The 27,926-nt window shown below is 38.7% G+C and overlaps 1 protein-coding gene across 4 annotated transcripts in view; it reads left to right on the top strand.

Moving 5' to 3' along the window:
* Nucleotides 1-17,813, top strand: part of LOC109062990 (gastrula zinc finger protein XlCGF7.1-like) — a 972,510-nt gene extending 954,697 nt beyond the window's left edge. Inside the window, exons 1-3 of one of the 4 annotated variants that reach the window (XM_042745585.1) lie at nucleotides 4,096-4,249; nucleotides 8,867-8,986; nucleotides 17,011-17,813. In XM_042745585.1, the coding sequence (XP_042601519.1) occupies nucleotides 8,902-8,986; nucleotides 17,011-17,789 (864 nt within the window). In that variant the 5' untranslated portion in view covers nucleotides 4,096-4,249; nucleotides 8,867-8,901 and the 3' untranslated portion in view covers nucleotides 17,790-17,813. Of the gene's footprint in view, nucleotides 1-4,095; nucleotides 4,250-8,721; nucleotides 8,987-17,010 lie in introns of those variants that run through there. The other 3 variants (XM_042745575.1, XM_042745588.1, XM_042745579.1) reach the window with 3 other exon arrangements.
* The last annotated feature ends 10,113 nt before the right edge of the window (nucleotides 17,814-27,926 follow it).

The raw sequence follows: 27,926 nt of genomic DNA, 5'->3' as shown, positions 1-27,926 counted from the left end.
GAGGGGAACTCGTATTTAACCAATGAAAATGCAAAAAGAGTGGTCACATGACCCACATGGGTCCATTTTGTTCCCTCTTTCAGCACACGTGCACATGTCACATGGCTCCATATTTTTCTCCACTGAAAAAGGGCATTTTTCACTTATTTCTGTCCAGATAATCAGCTACAAAAAATCGGAATCACCTTCATTGGTAAGTAAAGACCAGTATTTTCAAAAACTTTACATTATATATCATCAAATATATCATAGGAAATTACATAAAACTGCATGTTGCCTCGAGGGCAACATTGTACCATAATGGAAATCACATAAGGCCATACCAGGCATACTAGGTTTGAATACAAGTATATTTTATTTGTAAGGAAAAGAGTTTGAATTATCTAAATGTATTTGCATTTTTGCATGATTTTGAAATGCATTTATAAGAAAAAAGTAATTAAACATACTATATATGCACATATTAATGCAGGAGATGAATCCGCACGTTTTCTATGGCACTTCAAAAAGGTATAAAGCACAGGTAGCACTGCCAGTTGATGAGAGTGAGGATGAGATGGCATGTAGTGATGAGGAAGATGAGGTCATAGTGACAGTTCGGCAGGGAGAGAGTGAGAGTGAGAGTGAGGATGGAGATGAGGATGAAGACGGAACTACCATAATGGTAGAAAATCAACAGGAAGAAGTTCAGACTGAGAATGAGGAACCTGGTGATGGTAAAAATGGAGGTACAGTACCAGGCTTGATTAGAGTAGGATGATTGGGTAATTGGTAAAATTTGTTAAAAATAAACCATTTGCATGTCATTTGCAACTCACAAGGTTTTTATTTTTTAATTTTTTTTTAAATTTATTATTTTTTTTTTTTTTACAGAGGCTTGCCAGCAGCAATACACACGAGCTAAGAATTTAGTGTGGAAAAAAATGCAGGACAATCCTTCCAGTACCACAATGGAGAGGCAGACTGCCAAAGGCAACAGATGTGAAACATCCTGCTGAATACTTTAGATGCCTCCTCACTAGTAGCTGTATTGAAAATATAGTAGCACAAACCAACCTCTATGCCATACGTGTGATCCTAGCAAACCACTCAAAGTCACAGTTGAGGAGATTGAGCAATTCATTGGCATTTGTTTCTTTTATGTCAATCTTCGGACTTCCAGGATGCCGAATGTACTGGCAGTCCAGCAACAAGGATCGACTGTGTTGCAAACACCATGGCCTTGCATCGCTGGGAGTCTATCAAACGCAATCTACACTTTTCTGACAACTTAAAGCAAGCTCCTATTGGAGAACCAGCTTATGACAAGCTGTATAAGGTGCGCCCACTGCTGACATCCCTCTTGGAGCAGTTCCAAGCAATCCCAATTGATGAAAATCTTTGTGTGGATGAACAAATTGTCCCATTCAAGGGGAAACACCCCATGAAACAGTACAATCCCAAGAAGCCAAAACGCTGGGGATATAAAGTCTTTGTTCTTGCTGATAGCAGTGGCATGGTCTACAACTTTGAGGTGTACACTGGGTGTATCTCTCCTTGCAATGGGCAGCCTGACATAGGTGCTAGTGGTAACACATAGTGCTTACCCTTTCAAGCATCATTCCAGACAACATCTCCCACAAGTTGTACTTCGACAACTGGTTCTCCAGTGTTGACCTGCAGATGCTGTTGTAAAAGAGGAAGATCCACTGCATTGGCACAGTCAGAACCAATCGTCTGGCTGGATGCTGTCTCCCAACAGATCAAGACATGAAAAGGAAAGGAAGGAAAAGGGACTTTTGAGGAAAAGGAGACCATTTATAATGGGGTTACTCTTAGGGCTGTGAAGTGGCATGATAATCGAGCAGTCACTCTCCTCTCCACCTTTGCCTCAGCGAATCCAGCAACCACTGTGATGAGATGGGACAAAAAAAAGAAGACAACAGTCCAGGTGAAATGCCCCAAGCATTGTCACCAAGTACAACAAAAGTATGGGAGGGGTTTTGATCTACTAGACTCCCTCATTGCCCTCTACAGAACAAAGATTCGATCCAAAAAGTGGTATCACCGAGTGGTCTTCCACATGTTTGATTTTGCTGTTGTCGAGGCCTGGCTCTTCTACGGGAGAGACAGCAGAGACTGTGGCATCCCCCCAAAGGATGTGAGCAGCCTTGCAAAATTCAAAGCTGAAGTTGCAGGATGTCTCTGTTTGGAGAAGAAGACCTTGAAGAGAAGAGGGAGACCATCACAGCACACTGAGGAAGAACAGCCTGAAAAGTGTCCAAAAACCCCTGTAGAACCACGACCATCAACGCTGGTTCGCATTGATCAGACCGGTCATTGGCCTGTTTGGGTTGAAAGAAAGGGGAGATGCAAATACCCAGGTTGTTCAGGCATTGTAAAAGTGCAGTGCTCAAAATGTGTTACCTACCTGTGTTTTTCTGTTGAAAGGAATTGCTTCCTCAACTTTCACAAGCAGTGAGGTGCCATTAGTGAGGAAGGAGATTTTGTGTGTATGTGCTTGTGTACATGCAGTGTCCTGTGTGTGTATGTGCTTTGTGTTTTGTGTGTGTGTTGTTTACATGCAGGTCCTTGTGTGTGTGTGTGGTTTATATTGAATACACTTAAATGCTGAATGAAACGCTGGTTTCTTAAAGATGTTTAAGCACACATCATGAGAACTTGGTCGTCTAGCCATTGTCTTTTACCCTCGTCGTCGGATGGCATCTTGTGCAATTTAAATGGTCTTGGGCATTTACATTCCGCTCTAATTGTTGGCCTGTGTTCATAACACTCTTGATCAAGAATCTTTTTGAGCTTTCTGTAGATGTTGTGAGTGACACCCTTTAGCAGCACAAAATTTCCCAGAGCCAATACGATTCGCCATTAAGCTAACTTGACAATTGCTAAACGGAAGTTCAAAGCATCCTACAGGAAGTCACTCGCCGCTATGTCGCCCTCCATGGAGAAGCAAAGAAAAAAGTCTATAGTTAAAAAATATAAAATGTGTTCCCTACTAAGTCCCGGTCCCACTATTGAGCTTAGCCATTTTCAGAATTAAGGATGTTGAGTAATTTAAATGTGGTTAATTAAAGTTCTCTTTTTTAAAATCTGTTTTTTTTTACACACCAAAATCACAAAACAACATCACACTTAAAAAAAATATTATACACTTTACACCCCCCCTTGATAATAAAGTAAAAAAGCAAAAAAAAAACAGCACTTGCATGAGATTGGACACATATTAAATGCGTATGAATTTGACAAAGCATGGGATAGAAATCAAAGAAAAAGTGCCACATGATTTAAGGTAAATGTTTTTTTTTTTTTTTTTAAGAAGTTATAGTTATTGTAAATAACACTCTCTCTCTCTCGCTCTCTCTCTCTCTCACACACACACACACACACACACACACTCACACTCTTTCTCACACACACACACACACTCTCTCTCTCACACACACACACTCTCTCTCTCTCACACACACACACACACACAAGTACTCAAGTGCACCTCAGTCGTGGTTTTGAAGGTCATTGACTCTCCTCACCTACAACTCAAACTCATAATGAGACTCGAACCCATGACCTTAGGATTACAAGCCTGACATTCTAACCATTAGGCCACAACTGCAACTGCTCAAATAAAAGAACATTAACTTTCAGTGTGCTTCCAATAATTGAAATCTGAGATCTTAGCAGGTAACTTGTAACAACATAGTGTTGACCCAGATCTGGCCCACATCTGGCCCGTGTGAAATCCATACGGATCTGGACCGAAACTGCTTGCTGTCTGGGTTATATTATAATTTTACACAAATGATATGCTGCCAATCTTAATAAAGTTAATATGGGGAAATATAAATCATATTTCATTCATGTTTAGAAGAAATTATTTCAACCATTTTAATAAAAGATTTGATCATTCAGACGGTCAAAATCCACCATCAATGTAATACTTTACAGTCTCAGTACTTTAATGAAATTCACTTTAAACAAATAAAGCTGAACTTTGATTTATTGGCTTTATGTAGATGGTCAAATCTTCCTGCAACCACAAATTTAATTTTGTTCTATAAAATCTCCATGAGTTTGAAATATTCATAAGTTCTTTCCAGTCCTGTAATTTGGAGATCAAGATCAGTTTTGGTCTTTTGTCAGCTCTGCAGTTCATTCAAATCATTTCACGAACAGGACTTTTATTCTGCTCTGGCGGTGTGACGTCATAAGGCTGCGCGCGCTCCCGCGTCTGTGATTCGGCTGAAGAAAGGTGTGTGATTTTAATCATTTAATGTATTTAAATCGATACAACTACTCCGGAGAATTGTGTATAAAACTTAGAAATGAGTTGTTACCGACTGTGTTACTGTAATGCTTAATAAAGAATTATAAATTAAGCTTATAAAGCGCAATAAAAACAAAAACTAACATAAACTCTCTCAAACCTAACCATTAAACCAAATAGGACCATCATCGACTACTAAATTTTAGATTTTATTTAAAAAAAAGTGCCTCAGGTCTTTGCTTGAATTTACAAAAAATGTGAATTGTTTGCCGTGAAGACAAATCCATTTGTACTATTCTCGTAAAGGATGCTCGATCTGTTTAGTTTTGTCTGTTTCTAGAAGTGAACAGAACAGAATCTCACTAAATATTAATCCTGTGATCAGAAAAGAGCAGATTTAATATTTGGTTACAGAGGGATTTTTCTCTTAATGCTTGTGCTCTGAAGGTATCTCTAACACATTTAACAGAGAAGTGCTTGACGTTAAAAAGAGTTATTAAGTGCAATAAGTTTCAGAAAACAACTCTTTGGTGTCTCGTCTTGAACACAGAGTTGATTCTTCTTTAACATCTCCTCATGTTTGAACAGACAAACACAGAATTATGTCTCGCCGATCTTTCTCGTAAACACAGTCAGTCATGTTTTAAATGAATGTAAACAGCTGAGAAAGAAATCAAACACTGGATCCGTGCGGTCGGTTTTAAAGAGACATGAATGTGTCACTAATGTTAATCAAACAACAAAACAGCTCTGACAAAGATTCATCTAAATTTAATTCATACAGTGAACACAGTGCAGTGTTACTTCACACTTATTCATTACATTTCTCTACCTGAATACTACTGGTTATTTTATCTTCTTTTTCTTAGTTTTTTTTCCGGACTGTTCACTTTAATCCTTTAATCTCTTTGAACTTTCTCAGACTATAGTTTTTGTTGTGGTATATGAAGAAGTACTTAAAGTGTATGGAAAGCTAAGTTATAATGATATAAAATTAGTCTCATTATTATAATATTTTTTTGTATATTTACATTTGTTAAAATGACATTTTCTGATTTGTGACATTACTTTTTATGTAATGCTGGAACACTGCTGGTCTCTTTCAGAAGTTACAGTGATTCTTTCTTTTCCAAGAAACAATGTGAAACAGATTGGTTATATGATTTTCATTTTTAAATATTTTAAAATATAATCGAAATAGATTTTACACACTTTAAGCAATATTGTATCGCATATCGCATTTTTTTTTCAATATCTCGCAGCTCTAGTTAATTCATATAAAAATGGTGGTCTTGATTATTTAGATTTTTCTGTCTTAAAAAACACTTTCAAAATGAACAGGTTTAAGTATTTTTTGAAAAACCTTCTTCTGTGTGGAATACAGAGTCTAGTACTGTTTTTGACCAACTTAGTGGTCTCTCGTTTTTGTTCATGTGTGATTACAAAATTGAAAAACTGTGTTAAATTGTTAATTTACAAGCACAGTTTTTCTCCACACCGGTATTATATCTGGAATAATTGTATTATTCTGTATAATCACAAGAGTATATTTATGAAAACCTGGTTTGATAAAGGGATTCCTTTGGTAGGACAGTTGTTGAATTCTCAGGGGTATTTAATGTCTTATGATGAATTTCTTTCATATTTTATTGCCCTCTAACCCCAAAAGAACATCCTTCTGTAACTGGAGCTATCTCTTCTAGTATTGTGTCTTTATGTAGAGGTTTTTCAGACAAACATGCTTCTTTACTTCACTTTCTGTGCCAGAATTTGTTTTCATCTAGCAAAAAAATAATAATAAAGCTATACGTTTTTTTATTTTAAAAAGAAATTGTTAGTAAACCAAGTGCTATAAGTTTATTGGAAATATTAATTGGAGGAAAGATGGGTATTATCTAATATCTCATTACAAATAAAGTTAATTTAATTTAAGATACTGCAGAAATGTTGTTAGCATATTTTAACCAGATTTATTGAAGATAAATTGTTCATTCTGTTCATTACACCCAGAAACAGTACCTCATATTTTCTGGCATTGTCAATATACAAAGAGGTTATGTTGGGAGGTTTATAGATTTATAAATGACAAGGTGTTGTTCTTCTACTATATGAACATGTGATATTTGGCTTTTTGAGCTATGACAAGAATTTTGAAAATGACGAAATATTATCAATCTCTTGATTATTACACATGGAGTAATCCTGTGGAATAAAGCTTATATTACAGTTTACCGGAAATCTTTTATTGACAAAGTTGGATGGATAAAGGTATCTATTTTTTATCCGACATTTTAGACCAATCTAAAATGTTATTTCTTATTAAATATAAAGAATTTAATTCTGGCATAAAAGCCATTCCCACAGGTCTACTGAAGTCATATGTTGTCATAACATCTGTCGATCTAAACCTGTACTTTGCTTAAATGGGGTTGACATTAAAGGAATACTTCAGCCCAAAATGAAAATTTTGTCATTAAATCACTTACCCTCATTTCGTTCCAAACCCGTAAAAGCTTTGTTCATCTTCGAAACACAATTTAAGATATTTTGGATGAAAACAGGGAGGCTTGAGACTGTCCCATAGACTGCCAAATAAATAATATTGTCATGGTCCACAAAAGATATGAAAAGCATCGTCAGAATAGTCCATCTGCCATCAGTGATTCAACCATAACGTTATGAAGTGATGAAAATACTTTCTGTAAGCGAATAAAACTTTTTTACGACTTTATTCAACAATTTTTTCTCCTCTGTGTCTCTGGCACCATTTTGGAGAAGCAGTTTACGCTCTTTTGTGTCAGCCATGCTGCACCGATGCACTGTTTTCATTCAAATCAAAGCTTAAATACACACAGAAATGAATCCTTGTGTCGTGGGACAGAGGAGACAAATTGTTGAATAAAGTCATAAAAAAAAGTCTTATTCGCTTACAAAAAGCATTCTTGTCACTTCATAACGTTACGGTTGAACCACTGATGGCAGATCAGATATTCTGACAATGCATTTCATACTTTCCTGGACCTCGTCACTGTTATTTATCTTAAATTGTGTTCTGAAGACGAACAAAGCTTTTACGGGTTTGGGACGAAATGGGGGTAAGTGACTTATGACCAAATTTTCATTTTGGGTTGGGATATCCCTAGAACAGTAAAAAGTGTACAAATAAATTTATTAAACAATTATTTTATAAAAGTAGATACCTAAATTCTAGCGGAAAATTTTTCTGGAACGTTTGCTTCACAGATATTATGTGGAAAAAAGCTTGGTCACTCGCTTTTCGATTTCTTTTGTATTTCTAACAAACTTAGGAATATTTGAAAATCCTTCACAGCATTTATGTAAGTAATTATACTCTGTCAAAATGTGTATTGATGGAAACTGTTCATTTTGTTCAGATCAGCCAGAAAAATTGGTACATATTTTTTTATGAATGTTACAACTAGCATTTTTGGGAAGATTTATCCTTGTATGTCAGAGAAAACTGGTTATAGTTGTGATTTGTCTTCAAAAGATGTTTTATTTTATTTTGAATCAAAAAGTATATCTGTAAACTTTATGCTGAATCTTATTATTTTATTTGGTAAATTTCATATCCATAAAAGTAAAATAAATTATTCTAATCCTTGTTTGAAGGTTTTTATGGTTAATTTTCATTCATATATGGATTCTATAAAATTTATCGATAGTAAAAAAAAATGACTGAACTGGTACCCATGTTGTTCGTGAACGAGTTGAATAATTTGGTACATCTCGTTCGTGAATGAAATGAACTGGTACATAGCTTATCTCGTTCGTGAACAAAATGAATGAGAGTAAACCGGGTCAGTCGGCCATTTAGGATGTCAATCTCACAAAATGCAAAGCGCAGTTATAGGTAGGCTACTGCACATACTCTTGTTTTCATATTTAGCATACAGAACATAACTCCACGTTTAATCCCCGATTTATGAATGTGAATATAGAATATATGAACTGTCTGACCAAACAATTAAAATGTTAATTATGCAAGAAAACCTTGTGCTTTGTTCATCTGAACGACTTTAGACTTTATTTATTAAATGCGATTATGCACACATTTTAATAAAGCTAAATCAGTTTTTGTAAATAGTGAATACGTTCGTTGACTTAAGACATAACACATAAGACACTCTTTTTCTCCACCTGCTGGCATATTTTGTGTAATATGAAGAAATGGTCACTGAAAGAATCAGTGAATGAATCTGAACAAATCATTTTAGTGAACGAACTGAAAATTAACGAATCTCTTGAAAGAATCAAAATTTCCACCACTAGTTTTTTCATTTTAAAAAAAGTTAGTAATAATAACTTTTATAAACCATCTACAAATGTTTCATCAAAGTGTAATCTATTATATATAATCTACAAATCAGTAAATTCCAAATAATCTTATTACAAATAATAACCTTTTATTTTATTTTATTTTTTTCTCTCTTCAGGTGATTTAAGTCCATTATCTCTCTCTCTGACTGACTCCCTCACCAGTGTGCAGAAACTACTGAACTAGGAAGCAGATTGAGACGCAGACAGAGATTTAGTTTGGACTTATTTTTATACTGTTAATTATTCTCATCTTAAACACAGAAAAACTGAGATCCACGTGACACACCATTATAAAGATGGCCTTTATTAAAGAGGAGCATGAAGACATGAAGATTGAAGAAACATTCAGAGTCAAACATGAAGATACTGAGAAACAAACAGGTTGGTTTTCATTCTTAAAGCTGAATTCACTCATTTGATCTAAAATGTCACAAAAATGTCCAGCTGTACTGAAACATAGTACAGAAGTACTCTGAACAAAAGAGTTATTAAACCCTCAAATCTACTTCTGAATTAATAACAATGAAAACCCTACATTTCTATCACTTAATTATGCAACAATATCTAACAATCACTTTATTTTATATAATGTGAAACGTGAGTTATTACATGTCTGTAATTGATTTTTTTCTACTTATCCTTAAAAGTGCTTTACTAACATTAACATCCCTGAACATAAATAATGTTTAAAGTTAATCCCAGTGTTGGGCAGCAGCTAGCTACAAGTAACGTAACTAAATTTTTAGCAGCTTATCCAGTAGATCAGCTACTTTTAAAACAATGTATCTTTTCCAGTTTGGACTGAACCTGCAGTAGACTGAAGCAGCACAGTATCTTCTTACAAGGTCATATTCTAAACCAGTGCATTACCGTCATCTTTTGGTGCAGTATGTCACTCAGCGTCAGTAGTAAATAGGGATGTAACGATGCCAGCGATGTAGCGAGCTGGTTGAAAACCAATATAAATATGTAATGATTCAAATCAGTTGAGATATTAAATGAATCATGATACATTTGTGGGTGGAGTTTATGTAACTATCTCTGAGGTGAACTGACTGTCCTTAAAAAATTTAAGATGGTATTTTCTTTTCATCTCACCTCTGTATAATCCATATTAAAGGGGTAATATGACATTGCTACAAAGAACATTATTTGGTGTAATAAAATGTTTATGTGGTTTGAGGTTCAAAAAAACATTATTTCCACATAATGTAAATTATTGTTGCTCCTTTATGCCCCACCTTTCTGAAACGCGTCTAATTTTACAAAGCTCGTCGTTCTGAAAAGCAAGTTATACACTCATTGGCCAGCTATCCAGTGCATTGAGATTGGCCAAATTCCTCAAGCATGTGACGTAAATGTTACACCCCTTACCATATCATCCTAGACAAGACAAAAACAATAAAACCCATTATAAACAAGGCATTTTGTTGCATCCAGTGGGGACATTATTATTGATTATAATGACTTATACTGTCATCAGTGGTAAATTCTTTAAAAATGAAAACGTACTTACAGACTGAGTCAGAATGCCAGACTGTACTTGCAAAGTTGGAATTACCCCGCTTTATAGAAACAGACACCGTATTGTAGGCTACTCTCCCAGGAAACAGTCCTCATCCTCCGTAAAACCCGCAAGGCACAGACGCTTGCCAACATCACACAAGTAGATACATTAAGGCTTGGGATACACCTCTCTGCAATCCCACTCCATTTCACCCTCAGATCTCCTGGGTCCTAGGACATCAGAGAAAGGGAAAGAAAGGAAAAAGACACCATAGACACATAAAAAAAAACAGCACCACAAGCACTGGCATTTACTGCAAGAAGAAAATGTTTCTGGAAATTAGGTGCAACCAATACAGGAGTGTTAGCTAGAGTAAACAAATCGGTCAAAGGAGCAGCTTATCTCATTAAATTCCAACAAAACCCTCAGTAATAACTTACTATTCCTAAGAATTGACAGAGTTCATAACAGGTAGCAGGTGTAGGGAATTTACCAAAAGCATCAACTTCAGCATCAATTGGTTTTGCTTTTCTAAAGTCATATTTGGCCACGATAATGGTTAGATTGGCTTTAGCCTGATGTACAGAAAGCTCTAGAATTTGGTGCGAAGATGTTCGGACCAAGAAGAACTAAAAAAAAACAACATTGTCTGAGTAAGCCTTGCATTCAGAGAGTACTTGATTTACCAACTGCTCAAATGTAGTGGGAGCATTTCAAACCCCAAAAGGCATGACCGTGTACTGCAGGAAGCTATGGTGTGTAACAAAAGCGGAGAGTTCCTTACCACGAGATGTCTAGGGCACTTTCCAATAACCTTTCAGAAGATCGAATTTACTGACAAACTCTGTAGAGCCAACATGAGTGACACAAACATCAATTTTGGGTAAGGGATAACAATCAGGGTTTGTTAGGGAATTAAGCTTCCTGCAGTCCGTGCAAAAACAACATTGAACAGGGGTGTGATTCTTCCATAAAAATCCGGAAATCCGGCTTTTCCGACCTGAAAATGATGCTCTCGTAAATCTTGCAAAAAAAAGGGGGAAGGGGTGCGATGGGTTGGGTATTGGTAAACATAATGACCGCTCACCGCTGTCAACGTTTTTGTGCCTCTGATTCATGCCGTCACTCCGCAAGTAGTCCAATCATTTGTCACGATTGAAGTTCAAAGTGTACGCGCACCGTTATGAATGTGCGCACACCCAAGCATCTACTCACGTGAACAGCTTCAGTTGACTGACGAAGACGGTGAACACGGATGATTCAGGTGATCAAATCCAATATATTGTCTTTCATTTTTATATGCAGGTCTAGTAAAATTTAACCAATCTATTGATCATTTTTGTCATGATTCCATAACATTAATGTTAAACGATTCTGGGCTAACTTAGCAAAGTAACGCCATGTTGGTTATTGCTTACTTCTAGCTAACGTTAGAAAGCTTAGCAGCTTCTACAAGGCTCGAAATTGCCAACATTTTTTGTCGCATATGCTCCTGAAATTTTATCTGTGCGACCTAAAAATATATTTGGGAGTAACGTTATATGTGCAGAGCATATGAGCATATCTGTCCACTAATAACACGTCTGATTTGCGAACTAATGACTCCTTTGAACCGATTCACTTTGATGAATGCTTAAAACTGATCTGGGTCAATGTATCTTAGCTCTGAAGAGCGCTCTCTAGGTGCAAGGTTACAAACACTCGCCGCAATTCCACGCGCTTTTCCCAAAAAATTTACTTGACATGAACGTGTTCTACGTGCTACTTAAGAGTCGCTGTCCATTCGTGAAATTCGTGCTGAAATATAACCTATGGAATCGTATTCTGACTTATCAAAAGCTGCGGCTGAAAGCATTGAAAAAGCTTGCTGCCAAGTAGTGTTGTCAAAAGTACCGGTGGTACCGAGCGCCCGGTCAACCCGGTTCTTGATGCGCTATCCGAAAGGTGCGCAGATGCGCTCTCTTCAGAAAAGCACTGAGACATGACTACATCAAAAGGAGGAATTAAGGAAAGGAGCGCTTATCTGATTACAGCCGTTACTGAGGAAACCTCTCTCTTAACCTCTCTTTAATTTGAATGTCGGATTGAAATGAATGCTGTTATTAGAGTAGTTAATCGTATAATGATTTATAACTACGATAAATATAATGAGCATTAGAATGAAGTTTCTTTAACTATTTAATGCTCCTATAACTTTTATTAGGTTAAAAAAACAAGAGGACATGATGCTATTTACTATTTTTACACACAAGAGGCTTTTAAATGAATTATGAATCTAAGATATGCGTTTTAGAGAATGAACAAATAGTTAACATTGTGTCATATCAGTCAGAAAAGCAGTTCTGTTTTTTTTTTTTTTTAATTTTTAGCTAACTTAGATGTTATTCTTCACTGAATAACTCTAAAATGTTCTCAAATTTTTTAATTATGTTTTTGTGTTTTGCTTTGGTACAGAAATTGGTACCGAGAACCGTGGATTTTTACTGGTATCGGTACCGAATACTGAAATTTTTTCTTACCGTGACAACACTACTGCCAAGAAACAGAAGTAGTCTAATTCAATGTGCACTGTTTGCAATTTTTTCATTAAATGTATATAAATTATGTCACTGTGTGTTTGGGGGGGGGGGGGGGGCTGTCGCCGCGACATGGTAAGTCCACCATATAGTTTCCTGCTTTTTTGTCCTTTGCCAATCACACCTATGATTGAATTATTGGGCTTACTCACCAAGATACATGGAGAACTCCAAGAACTATAGTTAGGTTCTGCCATGTTATGGGCGAGTAAACAATCCATTTCTTTCTGAAGTAATTCCCTTTTTATAGGGTTAACCTGATACACGTTGTTTTACAGGTTGAGCTGTTCCAACGTCAATGTCATACTCAATGACACGAGTTTGAGTAGGGACATAAAAAAAAGAGGAAATTAACTTACCAATTCCATTATATCTGCTTTCTCTGACTCAGACAAATGATGAGTCAGATTAGCAAAGATCTCAGAATTGTCACGTCATCCTTCCACTACTCTTTGAGAAGACCTGTTAATTTCTCCTGTATCTGCTGGACCCAAATTCTCCACCATGTCTTCAGATACTTCTGAAGTGCCCTGACCAACTGATGAAGTTATTGATACAGTATCAACTGACAAAGAGAATACGTGAGTCACATACGATTTTAATAAATTAATGACAAACTTCTAATGTCTTCCGGCGATCAGGCATGTTTGGTAAATAGTTGTTACGGGGAAAACATTTCACAATCGTATAAGGTCCAATAAATCTAGCCTGGAAAGGACTAGTCAAAACGGGTAATAAAGCCAATACTTTGTCACCTACTTGATATTCTCTGGATTTAACCCTGCAGTCAAACAATGTCCGCATCTTCTCTTGAGATTTAACTTATTTTCATTGAGCAATAGCTCTAAAGCTATTTACATAATCTTAAACACTCTCTGATGGTTCAGAGGTGTTCCATTTATCTGCCAAGACAGCAATAAGGCCTCTGACAGGGTTTCCAAACACTAATTCATTAGTACTTAACCTAAAGGCCCCAATATACTTCAAACAAAGTTTGTTTTCATTCTTCGTTTGGGGGCAAAATCATTTTGAAAAACCTAACCAATGATATACTGTTTCCTAACATTCTGACACCCCCGCGCTGCTGGAGGCGGGGTGTTGATTAATGTAAACATACATGTGTTGTGACGCTTGTACGTATCCCCCTAAACACAACGATGAAATGATGAAGTTTAGGCAATCTAGGTGTGAGACAGGCACCAATGGTCAGAATATCATAGCCAAAAGAATGATTAGCAGCAGTTCGGAGTCAATTAACATTAGTGTTAATTTTATTACACTGGATAAACTGATACCTTTTGGTGTCATGACTTACTTTTGATAAAAACAAAGATTTATTATTTTATGTTCGTTTGGCATTTTATTTGTAGTATACCATTTAAATTTGCTTATTGAAAGAACAACAGCAGCAGCAGCAGCGTGGCGTTACATTTATTTGAAACATGTATTTGTTACTTGCTACCTTATATATTTACTCTTTCCTTTCATTCTTTTCATGGCTTTGGAAAACTTGTTTGTCTGTGTCACCTTTTGCATAACTCCGACACCAAGTTTCATTGCAATTTCTTTCTAGGAATGAAATGCTTTTTCTCAATCTTTAAAGTCTCTCCGCGAGCGATTGTACAGGTGCAGATATATTTGTGCCAGCTCAGCTATTTGACACGTTCTATTTGACATGTTCAAAATAGAACGGGGGGGGGGGGCACCCTAGGAATAGATAAACCCTAAGGTGTGATGTATTAATGCTGACTATGCCACCCCTTTAAAATGAGGGGAACTAACCACTTAACAGATTTTAGACACACAGGTTCGTTACCAGGACAAAGAATGTATTAATGTACAAATATTTATTAGGTTTACAATAATCAGAACACTTAAGACTAAAAATATAGCTCAGTGGAGATAAACAACTACGACTCAATACAACACTGACTTGACTGAATCATATTCAGGTGAATAAACCAGGTGGAGGGTAATGACAGCTACACACCATCGCGAAGTCAAGAACAAGATCTGATTCCAACTACAATAAGTAAATAACATCATTTGAAATGCACAAGTTCACGGTCACCTTTTAGGCGGAAGCCCACACGCCCCAAGGGGTGGAGCTAGCAGTGACACATCCCAGGTGGCCTACTCACAGCCTTTATATTACACATACCTGGTTCTGATTGGCTGTCATTTTAAATGCAGGGGAGAGAATTTACCCAATCTGCCACATGGAGAAAAGCTTTACCTTCCCTAAAAAGGGCAACCTTAAAAGGCACATGAGATTTCACACAGGAGAGAAACCTTTCACCTGCCAACAGTGTGGAAAGAGTTTCATTCAAAAAGATACCTTAAAGTCCATATGAAGATTCACCCTGGAGAGAGGCTTTTCACCTGCCAACAGTGTAGAAATAGTTTCAATGAAAAAGTTAGCCTTAAAACACACATGATGATTCACACCGATTTTAACAAAAACAATGAATCACATCTTTCTGAGTATTATTTCGGGAGCCTTATATAGTATTGTTGTGATTTAGTTCAGTTAGTTTCTTCATCGTGGACTTTTAGTTTGTTCACAGTCAGTTCCTTGTTCTAGTTTTCCCACCAGTCACGTGTTACCATGGATACATTTATTAGCACACCTGTTTGTATTTAGTCCATCACCTTTGTGTAGTTAAGTTGCTCACTTTCTCTCTCTCTCTCATTGTCTAATATTGGTTGTGTTTATGTTTGCAAATTGGCTCAAGTTTGTTAAACCTTTGGAGTTAATTATAATAAATATTACCTTCATTTGGAAACTTGATTATCTTTTTCTTCATCTGGGATAAAAAGTGACAGAATACCAGACCACACAAATTGTGTAAATATGGACTATTTGGCATCACACCACGGAGGAAAGCCAGTTGAGGATTTTGTAGATCACTTCTTGGAATTGTGCCATCAGGTTTTTTGGAATGAGTACACTATGAAGAGGCACTTTTGAACAGCTTTAAATAATGCTGCTGGGAAACATATATAGAGAGTGTGACGAGTCAGCTGCCTCCTCCCTGATAATCACCGGCACCCCGTCCTAAATCGCCGCCCTTCACCAGGCTCCCGATAGGAGTGGGTGTGGGAGAGAGGAGGGGCGCTGGACGAGTCAGGGCTGGCGGCGTGTGATGGGGCACACCTGAAGGAAATGGAGCCTCATCACCGCCGCTGTTTAAAAGCCCAACGCGCCTCTCCTCGGGAGACCGGTCTCTCTCCCCGTGCATGCACACTGGTGTCCTCGTGGGTCCAGGAAGGGTGCGTTGAGGGACTCCCGCGCCACCAGAGACGTGAGCTGCCGGACCCGCGGTCCGGTCGAGAACCGCACCCGTCTACACGGCCGTCGGGCCAGGATGCCGGGCCGTCCATCCCCTGCAAGCGCCGCGGCCAGCGAGGAGGATGAAGCCGCTAGAAGAAGCCGCCGCCCCCCCTCGCGCCCCGGACCGAAGAGGGGAGCGCGTGCGGCCGCCGGACTCCACCCCTTACCTGGACCCTTCCTCCATGAACACTGCCAGACCCCCACGAACCCCGCAGCACGACGAGGACACCAGATTCCCTGTTGTTTTGGACACTGTTCCCCTTTTGGACACTTTATTCCCCCTTTGTTGGTTTTTTCTGTTAAATAAAAACCTCTCCGAGGCCTGACGCCACGCCCACTGTGTCTGTCGTTGGCTCGTCCCGTCACAAGAGTAAAGGATGGACTGTATAGACCAAGGGTACATTTGTCTGTTTTAAAGTGCATTTAGAGTGAAATTATCTAATTATCTGTCTTATCTTGATGTTGTGTCTGTTACCACCTTAACCAGGGGCCTGGTTCTATCCTGCGTGTTGGTTTGGAGGTAGTTCACAACTCTAACACATTGATGGCTTGTTGTGAGGGGTTTGTGTATTATTTGTTAAATACAACAAATAATTGCATGTCTGATCCATCTAGAAGTGAGACGTTGTAACTTTAATAAACACAGTTTGCATGTTACAATGGGACTTAAATCCTGACTGATATTGTTAATAAACAGTTAAATTTAAAACTATATTTAAGGACTATACAAGGGATGTGAATTTCAGTTCATGGAGGGCCACAGCCCTGCAGAGTAGCTTCAACTCTAATTGAACACACCTCAATCAAGGTCTTCATTACTTGAAAACCAAAGGTAGGTGTGTAGGAGCTTAACTCTGCAGGACTGTGACCCTCAACAAGCTGAGTTTGATGCTCCTTTTTAGACATACATGGCAGATTTGGCCATTATTAATTTCTGTTCTACTGTTGCTTTTAAATGTGTGTTAACTTTATCTCTTTCCACCCCTAGACCTGAAAGTGAAGAGTGAAGAACTGAATGAAATACAAGATAAAGATCAGTATAAAAAACATCTTGATTTCATACCTGGACAAAAATCATTTAGTTGCTCACAGACAGCAAAGACTCCCTCACAAAAAAGAGCTCAGAAGTCTAGATCTAGAAGTCATTTCATCTGTCAACAGTGTGGAAAGAGTTTCAACCATCAAGGAAAACTGAGAGGCCACATGAGGACTCACACTGGAGAGAAGCCTTACAGCTGCAAACAGTGTGGAAAGAGTTTCAGTGAACATGGAAACCTTAAAGTCCACATGAGGATTCACACAGGAGAGAGGCTTTTCACCTGTCCTCAATGTGGAAAGAGTTTTACACATAAAAGCACTTTGAATGCCCACATGACAATTCACACAGGAGAGAAGCCGTTCACATGCAAACTGTGTGGAAATAGTTTCATTGAAAAAGGAAGCCTTAGAAGGCACATGAGGATTCACACCGGCGAGAAGCCTTACACATGCCCTCAGTGTGGAAAGAGTTTCACTCAAGGAGGAAGCTTTAACAGGCACAAGAGAATTCACAGTGGAGAGAAACCGTTCACCTGCCAACAGAGTGGAAAGCGTTTCATTCAAAAAAGATACCTTAAAAGCCACATGACAATTCACACAGAGCTGTGGGAACAGAGCAAGTCTCAAGGAAGGAGATCCAGAAGGATAAATGGAGGAGTGATGACAGTGCAAGACGAGAGAGGACAGGCCAGGGGTCTCATTTATAAACGTTCCGTACGCACAAAATAGGCACAGAAATTGTGTATAAACTTTCAAAAAAATAAACTTGGTGTAAATATGTAAGCACCTTACAGACATTCTAGACCATGACAAAAAACACTTCCTCCAGTAATAAAAAAAGTAATGAAGTAAGAAATGATTTTAAAATCTGTTTTCATTTCAATATACACATTTACATGAAATATTCCACTCATTAATATAAAACCATGTGTACGCAAAATAGCTTTTGTGCATACGTACAATTTTAGGATGAAATGTATGGAGAGTTATAAAAATGAGACCCATGGGCTTCATGTTGTGCTTTATTATGTTTTTTTATGCAGCAGGCGTTTTGTGATGGGCTGCTGCTTTACTTACATTTTATTGTTTGTTTGTCTTATAATTAAAGTTGTGTGAATGTTCACCGGTTCCCGTGGCTCTCAGCCCTGCATGCCACATGTACAGGTGCTTCTTAATAAATTAGAAAAGTTAATTTATTTCAGTAATTCAACTCAAATTGTGAAACTCGTGTATTACATAAATTCAATGCACGCAGACTGAAGTAGTTTAAGTCTTTGGTTCTGTTAATTTTGATGATTTTGGCTCGCATTTAACAAAAAACCCACCAATTCACTATCTCACCATATTAGAATACTTCATAAAACCAACAATAATAAAAAAAACATTTAGTGAATTGTTGGCCGTCTGGAAAGTAGGTTCATTTACTGTACATGTACTCAATACTTGGTAGGGGCTCCTTTTGCTTTAATTACTGCCTCAATTCAGCGTCGCATGGAGGTGATCAGTTTGTGGCACTGCTGAGGTGGTATGGAAGCCCAGGTTTCTATGACAGTGGCCTTCAGCTCATCTGCATTGTTTGGTCTCGTTTCTCATTTTCCTCTTGACAAAACCCCATAGATTCTCAATGGGGTTCAGGTCTGGTGAGTTTGCTGGCCAGTCAAGCACACCAACACCATGGTCATTTAACCAACTTTTGGTGCTTTTGGCAGTGTGGGCAGGTGCCAAATCCTGCTGGAAAATGAAATCAGCATCTTCAAAAAGCTGGTCAGCAGAAGGAAGCATGAAGTGCTCCAAAATCTCTTGGTAAATGGGTGCAGTGACTTTGGTTTTCAAAAAACACAATGGACCAACACCAGATGACATTGCACCCCAAATCATCACAGACTGTGGAAACTTAACACTGGACTTCAAGCAGCTTGGGCAATGAGCTTCTCCATCCTTCCTCCAGACTCTAGGACCTTGGTTTCCAAATGAAATACAAAACTTGCTCTCATCTGAAAAGAGGACTTTGGACCACTGGGCAGCAGTCCAGTTCTTCTTCTCATTAGCCCAGGTAAGACACCTCTGACGTTGTCTGTGGTTCAGGAGTGGCTTAACAAGAGGAATATGACAGCTGTAGCCAAATTTCTTGACACTTCTGTGTGTGGTGGCTCTTGATGCCTTGATACCAGCCTCAGTCCATTCCTTGTGAAGTTCTCTAAAATTCTTAAATCCATTTATCTTGACAATCCTCATAATGCTGCGGTTCTCTCGGTTGGTTGTGCATCTTTTTCTTCCACACTTTTTCATTCCACTCAACTTTCTGTTAACATGCTTGGATACAGCACTCTGTGAACAGCCAGCTTATTGGCAATGAATGTTTGTGACTTACACTCCTGTGAAGGGTGTCAATGATTGTCAGAGACCATTTTGAAGGCTCAGGAAACCTTTGCAGGTATTTTGAGTTGATTAGCTGATTGGCATGTCATCATATTCTAATTGGTTGAGATCTTGAATTGATGGTTTTTGTTAAATGTATATTGTATATTGTCAGTATGTGATTTAACATTTTGGAGTTAATCAGACACTGAAGGCTTGATCAGAATTGTGTTGAAACAGCCCAAAGAACCAAAATAACCAAAAAGGCCCAGAGTCTCACACTGAATGACCGGAGTCTCACACAGAGATCTGTCAGTTGACACCACAAAGCCCTAGTTAACTAGTTACTCCTCCATGGACCACTGAATAAACTAATGTGTAAACTCCTCCAGCGTTGTCAACTTTAGGCAGTTAACCCAAGATAAATGGGTCTGAAAACACACATTATAAATCTCACAAGGAAAATCAGAAGACAAAGTGGGATTTCCCTCACTCAAGATAAAGAGCTAAAGCCAGACTCCCTTTTGATCTCTTCCTTGCTTAAATGACTGGAATCAGTCATATAAAATACATATAAAAATGCATCAGATCATTCTTCATTTGAATAATTCCATTCATGTCTGACTGTCACCCACATAATATGCTTTTATTCAAGATTAATGACACTATGAATAACTATTGAGTTGTTTACAGTGAGTGTGTGGTTCTGGTATGATATAAATATCAAGTTATTTTTTGCTAATATTGATATTAGTTAATACTTGATAAAGTATCAAGTATAAATTATATTTTTACAAGAGTGGGAAAACTAGGAATGATGTGAGTGAGAAGATAATGTTTTGTTTTATATGAGGGCAGGAGAAACATAGCTGCACCTCAAGCTAAACCCGTGTCTAATTGGTCAGAAACCCTCCTGTTAGACTTGTCTTCACTACATTCACGCTGCTTGCCATCTCTATTTCTTTTTTTCTTTTCTGTCAAGTGTCTTGTTTTCTAATTAAGTTTTGCCGCAAAGCTGTGTCTCTTACTTTGTCTTTGCCCGTCTCAAACTCTGACCAGCCTACAGGACTCCACTTCCATCCTTCAGTTAACACCTGAAATCACGGAAAACTCAATGTGAGGGTTGAATTAATGATTGATGGTTGTTCAGGTCTAAGATATGCTGCTAGAAACTTGGGATTTTATATTCTCAATCTCTTAAAACTCATTCTTTCCTCACTTTCTTTCTTTCTGCTTCTTGTGTGAATGTGTGAGTGTGTTTATGTGTTAGATTAGTTTACATCTATTAGAGTTGTTTAGTAGTCTTTTTTTTTTTATATTATATATTTTATTAGAATTTTGTATACAAGTAACAAAAGAAAAAACAGACAGAAAAAAATATACAGAATAGAAACCACAAGCAAAACAGAACACAGACACCAAAAAACAAAACAAAAAAAAAAACAAAAACAAACAGGGCATATTTAAAAACAACCGTAATTAAGTACACTGCTGCACCACTGACATTAGAATCTCAACACAAGTACTAAACAGAGATGATAAAGGTGGTTGGCACTCTATGAACTCCCTTGCTGCTCCAACTCAGTGTTATATTTGTCAAGGTGAGCCAAAAATGGCTCCCAAATATCTGAAAATTTTATTAAGATTGTCCATCATGCCATAGCGGACCTTCTCCATATGCAATATACCAATAAGCTCACTTAACCAGATCCTAAAATGAGGCGCAGTATCTGACTTCCAAAGTTTTAAAATCATTTTCTTTGCAACTACCATTCCATACATAATTGTGCTTTGCATCGAAACTCTGTGATTAAGTAAAGAAGGAGAAACCCCAAACAATGCAATCATTGGGTCAGGTTCAAATATACAGCTGTACATGTCAGAGAACCACTTAAATATGCTACACCAAAAATTATTCAGTTTCGGGCATGTCCAAAAGATGTGAGTCAGGGAGCCCTCTGCAGATTTACATCGGTCACAAAGTGATGAAATGGTGGGAAAAATTCTGTGCAATTTGGTCTTTGAGTAGTGAAGCCTGTGCATCACCTTAAATTGGATTAACTGATGTCTGGTGCTAATAGAACAAGATCGGATCCTAGCAAGACCCTCCCTCCAAACATCATCGCCAATCTGCATTCCCAGCTCCTCCTCCCAGGAGTTTTTCAAAAAGTGTGTAGCATAAACTGTTCGTTCAGAGAATATATTTACAAAGCCAGAGACCAATTTTCTAAAATCAAGTGGGCCCAACAAAAAGCTTATAGATCCTTTTATCTTCCGGAAGAGACTCAAAGTTAGGCACACATTGACGAACATAATTCCTAATCTGCAAATATCTGAAAAAATGTGTTGCGGGAAGAGAAAACTTATTTTGTAACTGTGCAAATGTGGCAAACTTTTTATTAACATACAGGTCTTTCAAAGTGACCACACCCTTTAGCCTCCAACTGTTAAAAGACCCGTCCGAGAGGGATGGAGAGAATGCATGATTGCGATACACCGGAGCATGGATAGAAGTGCCTGGTAGTCGGCAGTCTTTCCTAATTTGCTGCCATATTTTTAAGCAATTAAAGATAATCATATTATCCATCTTAACAGTTGCAGGAGGTCTGGGTGTTGAGAAAAGAAGTGCTGGAAGAGAGCTATTCTTGACATCACTCATTTCAATGGCAACCCATGGGGGAGTCTCGGCAGATACCTCCATATTATATCCTTCCTGCCAATAAACCAGGGCTCTAGCATTCGCTGCCCAGTAATAATGCAGAAAATTCGGCAGTCCTAACCCACCCATTTTCCCTGGTTTATGTAAATGAGTTTTTGAAATTCTGTGTGCTTTAAAGCCCCAAATAAAAGGAAGAATTATCGAATCCAACGATTTGAAAAAAGATCGTGCCAAAAAAATAGGTAAATTTTGAAAGAGATACAAGAACCTCGGCAGGGAAACCATCTTAATGGCATTTATACGACCCACCATAGAAAGAGGGAGAGTCCTCCATTTTTCAATGTCCCTCCTCAGTTTCTCCAGTTTCTCAAGAAAATTCATCTTAAAAATTAGTTTCTGGTCTTTCGGCAAAACTACACCAAGATACTTCAGCCTGTTTGTAATTTTGAACGGGAGATTATGCAAAAAGTCAGTGTTGAGATCCGCGCCCAGTGTATCCGGAAACCTCACCAAATGTTTTAATAAGATCCAGCAATACAGGAACTGATTTTTCTGGTTGTGATATAAAAAGAACAACATCGTCCGCGTATAGGGAAATATGGTGATCCACATTACCCAGTCGGATGGGTTCAATAGAAGCGTGATTCCTGATACTAATGGCAAGAGGCTCAATGGCAATGGCAAAGAGCAATGGGCTGAGGGGGCAGCCCTGGCGTGTCCCGCGGTGTAATCGGAACGGCAATGATCTTTCTTGATTCGTGAGAATGGAGGAAGATGGATGCGCATATAGCATTGTAATCCACGATACAAATTGACGACCAAATCCAAACTCCTCCAAGGCCTTTACCATATATGCCCATTCTACTTGATCGAATGCCTTTTCCGCATCTAGGCAAAGGGCAGCCACCTTCGAGCCCTTACTATACTTACGATACATTATATTCATCAATCTTCTGACATTAAAAAAGGAATATCTATTTGGGACAAAGCCAGTTTGATCAGTGTGAATGATGGATGATATATATTTATTTAACCTGTTTGCTAGTAATTTGGTAAAAATTTTAATGTCTGAGTTCAGTAGTGCGATAGGACGAAACGATGAAGGTTCAGCTTCGTCCCTACCTTCTTTTAATAACAATGAAATATTAGCTTCATACAATGTGGGCGGAAATTTCTGGACTCCAAATGAATGATTGAACATCCTCAAAAGAAGAGGAGCAACCTTCATAGAAAATTTTTTATACAGTTCAATTCCGAAACCATCTGGGCCAGCAGCCTTGCCATTGGGAAATGATTTTAAAGCATCCAAAATCTCCTGCGTGGTAATGTCAGAATTCAAAGCTTCACAAGCAGCCGCACTTAATTTAGGGAGTCTTAGATGCTCCATCCAGTCAGAAACATTCCCTTTTGCTTTTGACCTATATAACTCTTCATAATATTCCCTAAAACGATCGTTTATCTTTTTAGGATCAATAACTAGATCTCCAGTCTTTGATTTAATCTTATGAATGGCTCTACTAGCTTGCAAGCCTCTCAACTGTTGGGCCAGCAATTTATGGGGCTTATCCCCCAACTCGAAATGTTTCTGCCTGATCTTAAACAATTGATCGCATATCTGATTGGAAAGTATAGTGTTATATTCATATTTGAGTTTAAGAATATTTTGTAAGGTGGAAGGGCTGGAGGAGGTCCTATAGACAAGTTCCAACTGCGATATTTCAATTTCGATTTCTGACAGTCGCTTACGCCGTTCCTTTTTCAGAGAAGATTCAAAAGATATTATTGTGACCCCGAATCACAACTTTAAAAGTTTCCCATAAAGTGGAGTCTGTGACTTCCGAATTGTCATTACTCTCTAGGAATTCTGAAATCTTAGTGGATATATATTGACAAAATGATGCATCGGAGAACAATGATGGGTGGAGACTCCAGGTAAACTGCTGTTTTTTATAATTAAGATCAAGGACCAATGAAGTAGGAGAGTGGTCAGAAATGAGAATATTATGATATTTTGAGGCAATAACGTTGGATATCAATTTAGAGTCAATTAAAAAATAATCTATTCTCGAAAAGGATTTATGCATTTGTGAGAAAAAAGAATAATCTCTATCTGTAGGATGTCCAAGCCTCCAAATATCAACTAGATTCATAGAAGACATTAAGTCATTTAAAACCATGGAGGAGGTAGACGAGTAATTTGACTGGGCTGACCTATCCAAACGGCTGTCAAGCACACAATTGAAATCACCGCCTACAATTAAATGTGTATCTGAGAGATCAGGCAGTGAACTAAATATCTTACGGAAGAAAGCTGGGTCATCAAAATTTGGACCGTATACATTAAGGAGCGTAACATGAAATGAGTGAATGTAGCCAGTTACCAAAATAAACCGGCCATTTGGGTCACTCACAGTAGAAACATGCCTGAAAGGAACAGTCTTGCGGATCAGAATTGCCACTCCCCGGGCTTTACTGGAGAATGTGGACTGAAAAATCTGATTGGCCCAGCTACATCTGAGTAACTTTTCCTTTGTGGGTCTGATATGTGTTTCTTGCAAATAAACTATATCAGTAGACAGAGATTTTAAATGAGAAAAAACTTTTAGCTCGCTTGAGAACGTGACCCAGTCCGCGTACATTCCAACTAGTAAAAGTGATGCCACCACCTGACGAAGGTGTATCAGGATGCATACAGATTTTGCATAGTAGCAGCGTACAAATGAAATGCCCTAATAAAATAATAAGAAAGACAAGAGGAACACATGAAAACGAGCAAGAACATCACCCCCCCCCCCCCCCCCTCCCTCTTTCCCAAACAAAGTGAGACTGCAAACCCAACATACTCTCTTGGGGACTGCCGGACCATACAGGAACAACTAACCGGCCACTAAGTTAACACAGGGACCCCGCATCCTCGCCACTAATGAGGACAAGTGTTTTTTGAAAATCAACAGCGAAGAAAAAATATATATATATATATATGTAAACGCAAGCTGTCATATAAATGTCCCGGTTGCTATACAAACAGCATAAAAGTCACATACCGAAAGTCAAGACAGAGTCTCTGCAAAAGTCTCAGCATCCTGCGGGGACGAAAAAACTCTATCCATGGTGTCACTGGAGACCCGCAGCCGTGCCGGGTAGATGAAACCGCTCCTCACACCTGCATCTCGGAGTCTTTGCGGACAGGATCAAATGCCTGTCGTTGCTTCATCACCTCCGCTGGGTAATCAGGAAAAAAGTGAACTGCTTTGCCGTTGTAGCGCAGAGGAAACTGCTGGCGGGCCAATTGTAGTATTTTCTCCTTCAGCTGGAAATGATGAATCCGTGCTATCATTACACGTGGGTGCACATCGTTCTCAGAGAGCCGCCTTCCCAGCCGATGAGCCCGGTCCACTTCCAGCGGTTTGGGAAAGTTGTCAGCACCCAGCAGCTCAGGGATGAACTTGGCCAAAAACTCCGTTGGATGTCCGTTCTCGATTTTCTCAGGTAAGCCGACGATTTTAATATTCTGCCGGCGGGAGCGAGCCTCCAGATCAGTTACTTTCAAACGAAGCATTTCGTTTTCCGACTGCATTTTCGTACATTGCTGCTCAACAAGTGAGAGGCGGCGGTCATACTCCGAGCTAGCATTTTCCACCTCCTGTATTCGGTTACCAAGACTCGCCAGCGTCGCCTGGGTGGATGCCAAAGATGTCTCCAAGTCGTTGAAACGGTCGTTCATCGTCTTGCTCATACTTCGTATCGCTGCGAGGATGCTCGATTCAGACTCCAGAGCAGACTCCTTGGCTAATTCCGGAGCCGCAGCAGCTGCTAGCTCCGCACATGGCTGGCCATCTTCATCAGCCTCACTTGAGGCTTTCTCTTGCCGCTTCCCTCTTTCAGATTTTGGTTTTGTCATCCCGAGGCACTTAAATGAAATTATTTATGCGGCGAAACCGGGAAAGTAGGTGAAATATTAAGTTATGACCAAATTATTTCAAACGTGGAGAGGAGCCCTGGAAAAACACGACTACTCCATACGGTGCTCACTAGCGCCCCCCTGTTTAGTAGTCTTGACTGTATTTTAAAAGAAACTATCTTGTGTTTTGTTCTTTCATGGTAATTCATGGTAAACTGCAGATCTTGTTACTGTTCTAATAAATAGTGTTTTCAATATTCTTTGGATATTAATATCTTGTTGATGGTTACAGCCTGTTTAATTGATGTTGAGCGATTCATTTGATCAGCTGTAAATTCTGTAAAAATTCCCTGTAAATATAATGAATTCCCTTTGAGTGAAATTTACTTGTTTTTACCTTACAGTGATTTTCCCATCTTAACCGCCCCCGGTACACCCCTCCCCCCACAAAAAATTCATAATCAAATTACTAAGCAACCAATGAATGGAGTAACACAAAACAAGTATCAATAGAATCTTAGAATCTCAGTTTTATAATTTTTTTAATAAACTCTTAATGAGTTGTTATGGAAATTTTTAATATTGTTAATGTAGCGGGGCTACACGTAACTGAGATGTCGAATAATTTGTCTGGGGGGCGGGGTTGTGCACATGTCTGTGTGTGTGTGTGTGTGTGTGAGATGATCATGCACAGGTGCGGCTGATAATGTGGAATGATCAGCAGCCTTAATGATTAGTGGCTGGAGAGGATAAAAGCTGATGGATTCTGATAATCTGGGTTGGTAGCCGGAGCCCGAACACGACTTCACGTACCGCAACCCACGAGAGCGGAAATGCCGGTATTACTCCGCATCTGATTCCTCAGATAGCCATGAGCTGACCACTATCTGTTTGGACACAGTGAAGACGGCGAAAGAATCATCCCAACACACTCTATTCCTCGTACTAAAGGGAAGTAGTTTTACGACTGTCTTACGAACGAGTGGGCTTTACCCCGCGATATTGTTGTTTAGAGTTGACTGATTCACTTCCCCCTCCTCGCAGTGCCGGGTGGAGTTTCCACGGTTACCATCCGTGGAGGAACGCTGTCGATGGAAGGCGCGAGATACCCCGCATCGTCATAAGGAGCAAAGAGACAGAGACGGCGGTGATTCCCTTGTACTGTGATTTTGAACTGTGGACTGGCCGTGAGTGGTTGCTGGGCTGTTAATTCATTCTTGTATAGAAACAGGGGTTTTATTAGGCAGACAATGGTTAGGTTGTAAGGTCTGGCTGCTCGCTATAAAGAATGAGGAGATGCGTCAAGGTAGCTTGCTGTCACGTGACGAATTGAGCCCGTCCACCATTTTGGGAGGATACGCTATTGGTTGCCAGGGGCAACAGTGTAAGAGCGATACAGAGACGGATACAAATTGTAACGGATATACGGATAGAAATTACGAGAAATTATATAAATAAATGCATATAATATAGAAATTAAGAAGAAATGGAGAAGAATGCGGCAAAAGAAAAGGGTCCTTACAGGGAGAAACTTACTACCAATGCCAAACAGAGGTATTTAGAGAAACTGGCTAATATTAAAAACGTCGACCCATACGAGCTGCCTGCAGCTGAATGGAACAAAGACCTAGACTCTTTACCACCTTGCACTTACATGGAAATAGTTAATTACTTGGTTTTTGGCATCAGTTATTACACTATGCTAGAATTCAAAAGCCTGAAATCCTTGGAAAGTTACGAGACATTCTGCTGCGGCTGGGTGCGCGACTTGGTCATCTACAAGCCCCCAAACTGTGAAAACACCGTTGTACTGGCAAAGGTAAGTTGCTTCACCTTTTGTCAAGTCACTTTTAATTATATAGTGCTTTTTACAATCCAGATTGTATCAAAGCAGATTAATAATATAATAATAATAACAGTAAAATAACAAAGTTTGTTTCTGCTGTAA

The sequence above is a fragment of the Cyprinus carpio genome, chromosome A4 (assembly GCF_018340385.1).
Source record: "Cyprinus carpio isolate SPL01 chromosome A4, ASM1834038v1, whole genome shotgun sequence".
Lineage (NCBI taxonomy): Eukaryota > Metazoa > Chordata > Actinopteri > Cypriniformes > Cyprinidae > Cyprinus > Cyprinus carpio.
The sequence above is the reverse complement of the archived record's forward strand: the minus strand, read 5'-3'. Positions and strand labels throughout refer to the sequence as shown.